General features: G+C 40.8%; 1 protein-coding gene across 6 annotated transcripts; it reads left to right on the top strand.

Moving 5' to 3' along the window:
• Window positions 1-365: 365 nt before the first annotated feature.
• LOC139541208 (zinc finger protein 100-like) lies at window positions 366-11,564 on the top strand. Of its 6 annotated transcripts, none has more exons than XM_071345608.1 (7): window positions 404-498; window positions 3,196-3,266; window positions 6,732-6,820; window positions 6,949-7,146; window positions 7,232-7,459; window positions 7,710-7,824; window positions 10,586-11,517. In XM_071345608.1, exons 3-7 carry the CDS (start codon window positions 6,761-6,763, stop codon window positions 11,302-11,304), a joined length of 1,320 nt encoding a protein of 439 aa, XP_071201709.1. In that variant the 5' UTR covers window positions 404-498; window positions 3,196-3,266; window positions 6,732-6,760; the 3' UTR covers window positions 11,305-11,517. The 6 variants fall into 6 exon arrangements, with proteins under 6 accessions (XP_071201708.1, XP_071201704.1, XP_071201709.1 ...); XM_071345605.1 differs by having other exon boundaries at window positions 414-498; window positions 6,949-7,152; XM_071345607.1 differs by lacking the exon at window positions 3,196-3,266 and having other exon boundaries at window positions 366-498; window positions 10,586-11,564.
• The last annotated feature ends 2,431 nt before the right edge of the window (window positions 11,565-13,995 follow it).

Here is a 13,995-nt window from a genome sequence, read left to right as displayed (position 1 = left end):
CCCCGGTCAATCCCTAACAACGCTGGGCCAATTGTGCTCCGCCCTATGGAACTCCCAATCCCGGCCAGTTGTGATACAGCCTGGAATTGAACCAGGGTCTGTAGTGATGCCTCTAGCACAGAGATGCAGTGCCTTAGACCGCTCCGCCACTCGGGAGCCCATCTTTAATGAGTAGGTGTCGGAGGATGGGAATAAATAATAAATTATGAATATATAATAATGTAATACAATACCACCTCATTAAAGGTCTGTTATTCTTGGTACATTGGTCTCTATTTCATAATCATTCAAGCTAGGCCTTTTCGTTATGTGACACAACTGTAGGGCGGTAGGATTCACTTTCATGTATACCCAGTAGGTGGTAGTAAAATAGGAAAGTGTTTTCAAACTCGGTGGTAGTTTGGTCTTTTCGAGTTTCCGTATATACAACCACAATAATATTCCACGACCCTCCGATACTCCTGTTAATTAAGCATCCATGTAACTAACTACCGAAAGGTAAGTATGTTTTATGTATTTATCTAAACATATGAGCTTTATAATATTGCCATTTGATGACAAGTTGGGTGTGTAGCTAACTATACGAGCCATCTGTTTGCCAGCTATAACTAATCTAGTTAGTTAGCTAGTTAGCATAGGGCAATTCCACTTACTAGTGCTTAACATTTACATTTAAGTCATTTAGCAGACGCTCTTATCCAGAGCGACTTACAAATTGGATACAGAAAGATGGTGCTAGTACTTTATAACAAAGGGTGTAACGTTAGCTATAACATTACATGTTTGAAAACTGTAGGTATAAGACCCCATAAGGACCGACATGTGAAGTTCATAAGAGCATATTGGGTGTCAAATGAAGGCAAACAGTGTCTCTCTGTGTGTGGTCCGTCATAATAAAATGTAGCTGGGATATCTTGGTGGATCTATCCCTCTTAGGACGTTTCGAATACAACACATCCACTTGATGGCGTTTGAATATGAAGAGGGTCTCTGATTGGCAGGAGAGGGACATACAGTTGTGTCCTTTCTCAAATGCAGTTTTGAATGGGTGAATCAATTGATTGCTATCATCTTGATACTAGTAGTTCCATAATAAAAATGGATTCCATTGTATAGTACATCGTTCATTCCACTCATGTATTATTCACAGATTGTCACCATGCCACTGACAAATTATGAAAAGCAAAGGAGAATTATGAGGAGGTAAAGTAGAAACATAAAAATGAATACATGTTTGAGAAAATCACAGGCTAAAAGCCCAAGAAAATAGATTTATTGTGTTGAGTTTTATTAATTACCCTTTCAGATGTCCATACAAATTGCTAAGTTATTACCTTGATGAGAGCATAAATGACATATTTTCTTCGTCTTTGTACCTATTCAGGCTACATCATCATGAATAGAATTACATTAAAATCCATAAGTATAAGTATTTGTGTAGTACAAATCAGGGACCCAGGATGTCATTCTGTTACCAGTGTTAATCCACTTCACTTAATGTAGTTTGATAATCAAAAGTTTTTTTCAAACTAAAGTTGACTTTAAAGCAGACTGCCCATTCTTTCTGCAGACATCTTTGAATCTGAGCAGATATATATTGAAGCCCATTCCCGCCACTGCAAATTAATAAAATGTTCGGTAATATCTCAAAATGTTGAGATATAATGTCAAACATTTTAAGATACTAAATCTAACTCAAGAGTTTGAGATAGTAGACCATACTTATAGGATATGTTTCTTCATTTGTAACATTGTGTGGGAATTTCACAGGTGGCTCCACAGGTCCCAGAGTGGTGGGTGGGGGGGCTGTTTTCCTGGGACCCAGAGTTTTTCCTGATCTGGTAGGCTAACCTAACAAGGTAAAACTCTGGACCCTAAACAATAACTGCGATTGTGAATTACAACTAACAGAGCTCTGAGCTTGATTTATTCAGGTGTACATTTCACATTATTTTTGGGTTGTAATCATATTTTAATGCTTGCATGAATATGACGCTGAATATATGTTCATGTCATTGTCACCAATCAACTGCATTACACTAAGAAATAATTAAAATGTAGATGCTAACGAATGCTAACCGTAAGTTAATGTATCTGATGGTTAGCTCGCATGCTAGCAGTGACTGCTACGTTCTAAATAAGTGTTTGCAACAATAACAGCTAAATTTATTCTAAGCGACTGTCTTTAACAACAGTCCAAACAACATGTAGGGCTTTTAGACATTTATTAGAACATGTACAGGCAAATCACTAGTCTCTCATGATTGAAGCCTGTATCATTGTTGCTAATATTAGCAATGCTAGCTAGCTAAGTAGCTAACCCAGCTGCTGCATCTGAAATAGTGTTTTCAACAATAACAGCCAAATACAGCCTAAGCGACTGTCCAAGCAACCATCCAACAACACTGTGGCTATATACAGGGAGTCAATGTGCGGGTGCACCGGTTTGTCGAGGGAATTTAGGTAATATGTACAGTTGAGGTCAGAAGTTTACATACACCTTAGCCAAATACATATAAACTCAAGTTTTCACAATTCCTGACATTTAATCCTAGTAAAAATTCCCTGTCTTAGGTCAGTTAGGATCACCACTTTATTTTAAGAATGTGAAATGTCAGAATAATAGTAGAGAGAATGATTTATTTCAGGAAGTCCAGGATCCAGTTGCAGAGGGAGGTGTTTAGTCCCAGAGTCCTTAGCTTATTGATGAGCTTTCAGAGCACTATGGTATTGAACGCTGAGCTGTAGTCAATGACTAGCATTCTCTCATAGGTGTTCCTTTTGTCCAGGTGGGAAAGGGCAGTGCTGGAGTGCAATAAGAGATGGCATCTTTGGTGGATCTGTTGGAGCGGTATACATATTGGAGTGGGTCTAGGTTTTCTGGGATAATGGTGTTGATGTGATCTATGACCAGCCTTTCAAAGCACTTCATGGCTACAGATGTGAGTGCTATGGGTCGGTTGTCATTTAGGCAGGTTACCTTAGTGTTCTCGGGCACAGGGACTATGGTGGTCTGCTTAAAACTAGAGGTCGACCGATTAATCGGAATGGCCGATTAATTCGAGCCGATTTCAAGTTTTCATAACAATCGGAAATCGGTATTTTTGGACATCGGTATTTTTTTTTTAAATGTACACCTTTATTTAACTAGGCAAGTCAGTTAAGAACACATTCTTATTTTCAATGACGGCCTAGGTGGGTTAACTGCCTTGTTCAGGGGCAGAACGAGGAGCCTGCCTGTTACGCGAATGCAGTAAGAAGCCAAGGTAAGTTGCTAGATAGCATTAAACTTATCTTATAAAAAGCAATTAATCAATCATAATCACTAGTTAACTACACATGGTTGGTGATATTACTAGTTTATTTAGCGTGTCCTGCGTTGCATATAATCGATGCACATTCGCGAAAAAGGACTGTCGTTGATCCAACGTGTACCTAATAGAGGTCGACCGATTATGATTTTTCAACGCCGATACCGATTATTGGAGGACAAAAAAAGCCGATACCGATTAATCGGCCGATAAAAAAAAATAAAAAAATGTATTTTTATATATATATATATCATACACACACACACATTTTTGTAATAATGACAATTGCAACAATACTGAATGAACAATGAACACTTTTATTTTAACTTAATATAATACATAAATACACACACACAGCTCTGAAGTGACAATGATACTGAAGAGTCTGCTTAGGAGACAAATACTCCCAACTGTTTGAATAAAAATAGAGTTTAAGTGTGATGAATGTTGAAAACAAAAACTGTAATTTCTATATGCAGGAAATCCTATTTTAATAATGGGCATGGTAAGAATTGACTACCAAAGTGCGAGTCATAATTCCCATGACACCTTCTAGCAAAATCTGAAAAGCGGTTCCTTCATTTATTCCATAGGATATTTTTAGATTCACTTAAAATAAGGTCTGTGTTTCGTGTAGGCTTACACCACCTTGCCAATTTTATAACTGTGTAGATATCCATAGGACAAGGTAACTCTGGTCAATATTGGCTAAATATAAGCGAAGATCATTTTTTTTGTAGAGTGGATTTATAAAATATGTTGACAAACGTTACCTTATCCTAGTGAGATTTACACTGGTATCAAAACGCAGAGGCGGTTTAAGCCTGCACGAAACACAGACCTTATTTGAAGTAGATCAAGACATTCTCTATGGAAGACATGAGCGGTAAAATAACGAAAGAACCCCTTTCAAGTTCAGCCGCAAGTTATTACAGGAATTATAACGCGTCTACTATTTCTCTCTAAACTATATACCTTTGGCTAATCCGGAAACTATCACCTCGAAAACAAAACGTTTATTCCGTTCCGTATTTTATCTAACGGGTGGCATCCATGAGTCTAAATATTCCTGTTACATTGCACAACCTTCAATGTTATGTCATAATTACGTAAAATTCTGGCAAATTAGTTCGCAAAGAGCCAGGCGGCCCAAATTGTTGCATATACCCTGACTCTGCATGCAATGAACGCAAGAGAAATGACACAATTTCACCTGGTTAATATTGCCTGCTAACCTGGATTTCTTTTAGCTAAATATGCAGGTTTAAAAATATATACTTGTGTATTGATTTTAAGAAAGGCATTGATGTTTATGGTTAAGTACACATTGGAGCAATGACAGTCATTGATTGATTGTTTTTTATAAGATAAGTTTAATGCTAGCTAGCAACTTACCTTAGCTTACTGCATTCGCGTAACAGGCAGGCTCCTCGTGGAGTGCAATGTAATCAGGTGTTAGAGCATTGGACTAGTTAACTGTTAGGTTGCATGATGGGATCCCCCGAGCTGACAAGGTTAAAACTCTGTCGTTCTGCCCCGTTCCTAGGCCGTCATTGAAAATACGAATGTGTTCTTAACTGACTTGCCTAGTTAAATAAAGATTAAATAAAGGTGTAAAAAAAAAACGATTTCCGATTGTTATGAAAACTTGAAATCGGCCCTAATTAATCGGCCATTCCGATTAATCGGTCGACCTCTAGTACCTAACCATAAACATCAATGCCTTTCTTAAAATCAATGCACAAGTATATATTTTTAAACCTGCATATTTAGTTAATATTGCCTGCTAACATGAATTTCTTTTAACTAGGGAAATTGTGTCATTTCTCTTGCAACAGAGTCAGGGTATATGCATCAGTTTGGGCCGCCTGGCTCGTTGCGAACTGTGTGAAGACTATTTCTTCCTAACAAAGACAGCCAACTTCGCCAAACGGGGGATGATTTAACAAAAGTGCATTTGCGAAAAAAGCACAATCGTTGCACGACTGTACCTAACCATAAACATCAAAGCCTTTCTTAAAATCAATACACAGAAGTATATATTTTTAAACCTGCATACAGTGGGGAGAACAAGTATTTGATACACTGCCGATTTTGCAGGTTTTCCTACTTACAAAGCATGTAGAGGTCTGTAATTTTTATCATAGGTACACTTCAACTGTAAGAGACAAAAATCCAGAAAATCACATTGTATGATTTTTAAGTAATTAATTTGCATTTTATTGCATGACATAAGTATTTGATCACCTACCAACCAGTAAGAATTCCGTCTCTCACAGACCTGTTAGTTTTTCTTTAAGAAGCCCTCCTGTTCTCCACTCATTACCTGTATTAACTACACCTGTTTGAACTCGTTACCTGTATAAAAGTCACCTGTCCACACACTCAATCAAACAGACTCCAACCTCTCCACAATGGCCAAGACCAGAAAGCTGTGTAAGGACATCAGGGATAAAATTGTAGACCTGCACAAGGCTGTGATGGGCTACAGGACAATAGGCAAGCAGCTTGGTGAGAAGGCAACAACTGTTGGCGCAATTATTAGAAAATGGAAGAAGTTCAAGATGACTGTCAATCACCCTCGGTCTGGGGCTTCATGCAAGATCTCACCTCGTGGGGCATCAATGATCATGAGGAAGGTGAGGGATCAGCCCAGAACTACACGGCAGGACCTGGTCAATGACCTGAAGAGAGCTGGGACCACAGTCTCAAAGAAAACCATTAGTAACACACTACGCCGTCATGGATTAAAATCCTGCAGCGCACGCAAGGTCCACCTGCTCAAGCCATCTGTTGAGATGGGAGAACCTTCCAGAAGGACAACCATCTCTGCAGCACTCCAGCAATCAGGCCTTTATGTTAGAGTGGCCAGATGGAAGCCACTCCCCAGTAAAAGGCACATGACAGCCCGCTTGGAGTTTGCCAAAACGCACTAAAGGACTCTCAGACCATAAGAAACAATATTCTCTGGTCTGATGAAACCAAGATTGAACTCTTTGGCCTAAATGCCAAGCGTCACATCAAGAGGAAACCTAGTTTTGCAAAAATCTATATAATCCTGGTTTTGCTTTGTCATTATGGGGTATTGTTTGTAGATCGATGAGGGGGGGAAACAATTTAATCCATTTCAGAATAAGGCTGTAATCAAGGGGTCTGGGGGTCTGAATACTTTCCGAATGCACTGTATACTTGGGATATCGCTTTTCAACACTAAAAGTAAATAATCGCCAGACTGTTCGGGTGACTGTTTTTGTTTGACATACATTTCAAAGTGAAAAATATCAATCTCAGCATAATTCCGTTACTATGGAATTTCCCTTTGCTAACGCCAACATTGGTGCCGTTGTTGACTTTCATATGGGCTTTGTTGAGCCTTTTGATCTTATTTAACTTTTGGGTGGTTTGTTTTGTTTTTGACAGGTCACGAGTCTGTTCATCGTCTACTGAAGATGGATCCAATGGATAAATATGGGACATATGAAAGCAGTGGTCAACCAGAAGAGCTTTTTGTATGTTAAACCATATTTTATGCATTCTTCAAAGTGAGAAACAATTACATTTTACAATAGCTTAAACAATCCATTAACACGTTTTATTGGTCAAGTTGAGTTTATTCACCAACCATGTTCTGTTCTAGGATCACTCACTGCATTGGAGTGAGGTTAAAGAGGAGGCTGAAGAATGTCCGATTTCAGCTGTGTCGTTAGGAGTTGAAACATCCCAGGTCTGTCAAAAGGAGGACCCTGATGAACAAGATCCCTCATTTAGCACAGTTTCAGACATCTATGGAGTCACAGAGCAAGAGCGTGGACATAAAGGCATGACATATCTCAAAGTAAAGGTTTGTAGCTACTCAACATTTTGCAAGCCCACTTACAAGGCCCAGAGTTGTTGTTAGAATTATGTTTTCTCTGTGTCAGGTGCTGCCTTCTCCAGTCCCAGTCAAAGAGGAGTCTGAAGAATGCTCCATTCTGCCAGTAGATGAAGAGGAAGTTGCCTTAATTACAGTGAAGAAAGAAGAGAATGAAGACTGGTTGAAGTCAGAAGATGAGGATGTTGTGAAAGTGCCAGTGCCTTGGGAACCATTGGAAACATCATCATCATGCTCAGATACAGAGGACAGTGAGATGGAAAGTGATAATGTGAAAGTGAGTTCAAGCTTTTAATAATGTACTTAGTGAAATACACACTTTGAGATGTTTTGTAGGGTTAGCTTCTTGTAGGGTCAATTTAAAAGTTTCTTCATTCCACAAGTTGTTTTGACTGTTCTGCACCCTACCTATTAAAAGCTGTGTACCCCAATCCACAAACTTAGCTTTGGGGCCAAGTTAGTATTTCCCCAATTCTTGAAGGTAACTGACTTTCTGACTGAACTGAATCCTCTTCTCTGTTTCAAAGGACTGTGAAAACCATGAGAGTGACATTTCAGGAGGTTTAAAGATTGAAGATTGTAGCAGGATTGATCCAGTGATGATGCCAGTTACAGATGTGAAAGCTAATGCTGTCGATTTCAGTGAGTACCATTGGTGGGATGGGTTGCAGTTGTGGTGTAGATATAGCTGTGGGAAGTAGTTTGGGGGTGGGTGTGCTGTGATTGTTTTGCAGTGGGGGGTGCAGAATCTTTTTGGGGCCCATGCTGAAGACGTCTATATCAGTTCGCTAATACAGGGTTTCCCAAAAAAATTCAATCGAGGCCCCCCTTCCAGCATTGGGGAACATCCTTTTACATCAGCCTAAAACCCTAAACATCAAGCAATGCAAATGTAGAAGCACGGTGGCTAGGAAAAACTCCCTAGAAAGGCAAGAACCTAGGAAGATGCCTAGAGAGGAACCAGGCTCTGAGGGGTGGTCAGTCCTCTTCTGGCTGTGCCAGGGGGAGATTATAACAGTACATGGCCAAGATGTTCAAATGTTCATGGATGACCAGCAGGATCAAATAATAATAATCGCAGTGGTTGTAGAGGGTGCAAGAGGTCAGCACCTCAGGAGTAAATGTCAGTTGGCTTTTCATAGCCGAGCATTCAGAGTTAGAGACAGCAGGTGCGGTAGAGAGAGAGAGAGACGAAAACAGCAGGTCCGGGACAAGGTAGCACGTCCGGTGAACAGGTCAGGGTTCCATAGCCGCAGGCAGAACAGTTGAAACTGGAGCAGCAGCACGACCAGGTGGACTGGGGACAGCAAGGAGTCATCAGGCCAGGTAGTCCTGAGGCATGGTCCTAGGGCTCAGGTCCACCGGGAGGAGAGGGAGAGAATTAGAGCATACTTAAATTCACACAGGACACAGGATAAGACAGGAAAAATACTCCAGATATAACAGACTGACCCTAGCCCCCCGACACATAAACTATTGCGGCCCCGTCCGACGATACCCCCTGACCCGGCCAACCAGGCAGGATATAACCCCACCCGCATTGCCAAAGCACAGCCCCCACACCTCTAGAGTGATATCTTCAAATCACCAACTTACTACCCTGAGACAAGGCTGAGTATAGCCCACGAAGATCTCCACCATGGTACGAACCCGAGGGGGGCGCCAATCCGGACAGGAAGATCACGTCAGTGACTCAACCCACTCAAATGACGCACCCCTCCTAGGGACGGCATGGAAGAGCACCAGTAAGCCAGTGACTCAGCCCCCATAATAGGGTTAGAGGCAGAGAATCCCAGTGGAGAGGGGGGAACCGGCCAGGCATAGACAGCAAGGGAGGTTTGTCACTCCAGTGCCTTTCCCTTCACCTTCACACCCCTGGGCCAGAATACACTCAATCATAGGACCTACTGAAGAGATGAGTCTTCAATAAAGACCTAAAGGTCGAGGCTGAGACTGCTTCTCTCACATGGATAGGCAGACCATTCCATAAAAATTGAGCTCTATAGGAGAAAGCCCTGCCTCCAGCTGTTTGCTTAGAAATTCTAGGGACAATAAGGAGTCCTGCGTCTTGTGACCGTAGGGTACGTGTCTTTATGTACAGCATGGCCAAATCGGAAAGATAGGTAGGAGCAAGCCCATGTAATCCTTTGTAGGTTATCAGTAAAACCTTGAAATCAGCCCTAGCCTTAACAGGAATCCAGTGTAGAGAGGCTAGCACTGGAGTAATATGATCACATTTTTTAGTTCAAGTCAAGATTCTAGCAGCCATGTTTAGCACTAACTGAAATGTATTTAATGCTTTATCTGGGTACCCGGAAAGTAGAGCATTGCAGTAGTCTAATCTAGAAGTGACAAAAGCATGGATTAACTTTTCTTGCGTCATTTTTGGACAGAAAATGTCAGATTTTTGTAATGTTACGTAGATGGAAAAAAGCTGTCTTTTGATATTGTCTTGATATGTTCGTCAAAAGAGAGATCGGGGTCCAGAGTAATGCAGAGGTCCTTCAGAGTTTTATTTGACATGACTGTACAACCATCAAGATTAATTGTCAGATCCAACAGAAGATCTCTTTGTTTCTTCGGACCTAGAACTAGCATCTCTGTTTTGTCCGAGTTTAAACGTAAAAGATTTGCCGCCATCCACTTCCTTATGTCTGAAACACAAGCTTCCAGTGAGGCCAATTTTGGGACTTCACCATGTTTCATCGAAATGTACAGCTGTGTATCATCTGCATAGCAGTGAAAGTTAACATTATGTTTCCGAATGACATCACCAAGAGGTAAAATATATAGTGAAAACAATAGTGGTCCTGAAACGGAACCTTGAGGAACACCGAAACGTACAATTGATTTGTCAGAGGACAAACCATCCACAGAGACAAACTGATATCTTTCCGCAGAAAAGATCTAAACCAGGCCAGAACTTGTTCGTGTAGAACAATTTGGGTTTCCAATCTCTCCAAAAGAATGTGGTGATTGATGGTGACAATCATCAATTAGAATGACAATCGCAGTGACCGGGCAACAACTCTTACAATTCCAACTATTGAATCCTGCAAGATAATGTTCTTAATTATTTAAACTACCTTTTTTGCCAAAGCAGAGATGCTGAATAGTTGTTTTGCCTGCACTACAGATGTCTATATTGGTCCGCTAATACTAGTAAAAGGCCCAGTGCACTACTTTTGTGGGGTGGGGGTTTCTTCTAAAAATAAGAGTTTTTTTTGTATTAATATTATTTTTTCAGATTTTTCAGAGGGTGCTGCAGCACCTTCAGCATCCCTACTTTCTGCTGCTATGGGTGTAGAGATATAATAATGTGTTACATGTACAGAACACGTGGCATGTTTCATAGCTCAATAACTATGGTTCTATATTTGATGTTTTTTTCTATTTCCTTTAGGTGAATCTAAAGGGGGGTCCTCCTTCTACCCATGCCCCCATTGTACACTTGGTTTCACCATAGAACGTTTTTTCCATGGGCATCTCAAGAGGGCCCACCCTGAAGAGTACATTGCTCTGCTGAAGTCTGGGGAAATAATAGCAACAAAAAAGAAGTGTTCACAGCTGCCCCCAGCCACATGCCCGCAATGTGGCAAGAGCTTCTCCAATAAATATGTTATGGAAAAGCATCAGAGGAGTCATACAGGAGAGAAGCCATATCACTGTGCAGACTGTGGGAAGAGCTACGTCTTTGCTGATTCACTCAAAAAACATAAAAAAAGATGTGGGAAAGGATTCCGAAGACAAACCCATCTGACCAGCCATGAAACGATCCCCACAGGAGAGAGACCATATAAATGCTCTCAGTGTGGAAAAGGATACCGAACACCAGCCAGTCTAAAAGCACACCAGAAAACCCACCCAGGAGAAAAGCCTTATCAGTGCTCTCAGTGTGACAAATGTTTCGGCTTTTCCAGAGACCTTAAGAGACACAGATGGACTCACACTAGTGAGAGACCATATAAATGCTTTGAGTGTGGCAAAGGATTCGTCGAACAAACCCAACTGACTAGCCATGAGCTTATCCACACAGGAGAGAGACCGTATAAATGCTCTCAGTGTGCAAAAGGATACCGAAGACCAGCCCATCTAAAAAGACATAAAATGACTCACACTTAATGATTGCCTCAGGGGTAAGAAGTAATTCTACTGGCTGGAAGATTTGATAACTTGGAACTTTGATATGCCTGTAGAGTATATTAACTCTGGAACTTTGATATTCCCGTAGTATATATGTTATGTAAAGTTCAACAATATATTGGAAAATTTGCTACATTGAAAATGTATATACAGTGGGGCAAAAAAGTATTTAGTCAGCCACCAATTGTGCAAGTTCTCCCACTTAAAAAGATGAGAGAGGCCTGTAATTGTCATCATAGGTACACTTCAACTATGACAGACAAAATGAGAAAAAAATTCCAGAAAATCACATTGTAGCATTTTTAATGAATTTATTTGCAAATTATGGTGGAAAATAAGTATTTGGTCAATAACAAAAGTTTATCTCAATACTTTGTTATATACCCTTTGTTGGCAATGACAGAGGTCAAACGTTTTCTGTAAGTCTTCACAAGGTTTTCACACACTGTTGCTGGTGTTTTGGCCCATTCCTCCATGCAGATCTCCTCTAGAGCAGTGATGTTTTGGGGCTGTTGCTGGGCAACACGGACTTTCAACTCCCTCCAAAGATTTTCTATGTGGTTGAGATCTGGAGACTGGCTAGGCCACTCCAGGACCTTGAAATGCTTCTTACGAAGCCACTCCTTCGTTGCCCGGGCAGTGTGTTTGGGATCATTGTCATGCTGAAAGACCCAGCCACGTTTCATCTTCAATGCCCTTGCTGATGGAAGGCGGTTTTCACTCAAAATCTCACGATACATGGCCCCATTCATTCTGTCCTTTACACGGATCAGTCGTCCTGGTCCCTTTGCAGAAAAACAGCCCCAAAGCATGATGTTTCCACCCCCATGCTTCACAGTAGGTATGGTGTTCTTTGGATGCAACTCAGCATTCTTTGTCCTCCAAACACAACGAGTTGAGTTTTTACCAAAAAGTTATATTTTGGTTTCATCTGACCATATGACATTCTCCCAATCTTCTTCTGGATCATCCAAATGCTCTCTAGCAAACTTCAGACGGGCCTGGACATGTACTGGCTTAAGCAGGGGGACACGTCTGGCACTGCAGGATTTGAGTCCCTGGCGGCGTAGTGTGTTACTGATGGTAGGCTTTGTTACTTTGGTCCCAGCTCTCTGCAGGTCATTCACTAGGTCCCCCCGTGTGGTTCTGGGATTTTTGCTCACCGTTCTTGTGATCATTTTGACCCCACGGGGTGAGATCTTGCGTGGAGCCCCAGATCGAGGGAGATTATCAGTGGTCTTGTATGTCTTCCATTTCCTAATAATTGCTCCCACAGTTGATTTCTTCAAACCAAGCTGCTTACCTATTGCAGATTCAGTCTTCCCAGCCTGGTGCAGGTCTACAATTTTGTTTCTGGTGTCCTTTGACAGCTCTTTGGTCTTGGCCATAGTGGAGTTTGGAGTGTGACTGTTTGAGGTTGTGGACAGGTGTCTTTTATACTGATAACAAGTTCAAACAGGTGCCATTAATACAGGTAACGAGTGGAGGACAGAGGAGCCTATTAAAGAAGTTACAGGTCTGTGAGAGCCAGAAATCTTGCTTGTTTGTAGGTGACCAAATACTTATTTTCCACCATAATTTGCAAATAAATTCATTAAAAATCCTACAATGTGATTTTCTGGATTTTCTTTTCTCATTTTGTCTGTCATAGTTGAAGTGTACCTATGATGAAAGGCCTCTCTCATCTTTTTAAGTGGGAGAACTTGCACAATTGGTGGCTGACTAAATACTTTTTTGCCCCACTATCTTCAATATTTATATTTTAAAATATTTATAAATGAATGTTAGAAATTGTTATTTAAATCTAAATATTACTCATATTACAGAGCAAGCGGTAAAGCTTCATATCACACCAATTTTGGTTTTGTAGCATCTACAGATGAAACATTATGGAGTCTTATAGGAGGCCTACTGTAGGTAAGGCCAAATTGTCACAAATATTCCAACTTCAATTCATGTTTTCTCAATTATGCTTTAAGATGCAAATATAGGTCAACAATGCTTCCTCCAAAGGACCCTTCTATGGATTAAATTTCATGAAAATCCCCCCATTTTGTTTTTGTTCTAGTTTATCAGTGCTCTGTGACAAATGTTTTGATTTTTATAGAGATCTTACAAGACACATACAGGCGATGGGGTGTGAGCCAGTTGCCCACTCTGTCCAATGGCAAAGTTGACACAAAACAAAATTGACGTAATTAAGCATGTGTAGTAATGAGTAGGATTCTGTGTATTCCCATGCAAATAGTGATTGCTTTTTATAAAGATGAGTTATCTGCCATCCTAATGATAACCCATTTATTTTTTGGAAAAGAGATGTATGTTTCTGGAAGATGCGTCATGCTGCCTTGTTGTGACAACATGACCGAACATCGCACATTAGGCTACTTTTCGATTTGAGAAGGGCGCTCTTCCCTACCCGCTTTCGACCAATGACGTCATGGGCCAGTATAAAAGAACTCCCTCAATTTGAAAAATGTTGCGGTAGGAAATGGTAATTGACATACCAACAGAGGAAACACAGCATTGAGGCCTTACCACTGCTCTGAGTGTGGACAGAGCTTTAACTTAAGGGGGATCTTTAAATACCACCAGCAGAGCCACACAGGGAAGAAGACGTTTCACTGCACTCAGTGTGACAAGAGTTTCTCCTCATTCACAGTGGAACCA

The sequence above is a fragment of the Salvelinus alpinus genome, chromosome 16 (assembly GCF_045679555.1).
Source record: "Salvelinus alpinus chromosome 16, SLU_Salpinus.1, whole genome shotgun sequence".
In the NCBI taxonomy this organism is placed as follows: Eukaryota; Metazoa; Chordata; class Actinopteri; order Salmoniformes; family Salmonidae; genus Salvelinus; species Salvelinus alpinus.
Note: the sequence above shows the minus strand (reverse complement) of the source record. Positions and strands in the feature narration are given on the sequence as shown.

Excerpts from the sequence above, each read along its gene's own strand:
- LOC139541208 (XM_071345603.1), top strand. The coding sequence starts at position 6,761 with ATGGATCCAATGGATAAATATGGGACATATGAAAGCAGTGGTCAACCA. Across the intron at positions 6,821-6,948 it reads GTCAACCAGAAGAGCTTTTT|GATCACTCACTGCATTGGAG; the intron begins GTATGTTAAACC and ends GTTCTGTTCTAG. Across the intron at positions 7,460-7,709 it reads TGGAAAGTGATAATGTGAAA|GACTGTGAAAACCATGAGAG; the intron begins GTGAGTTCAAGC and ends TCTGTTTCAAAG.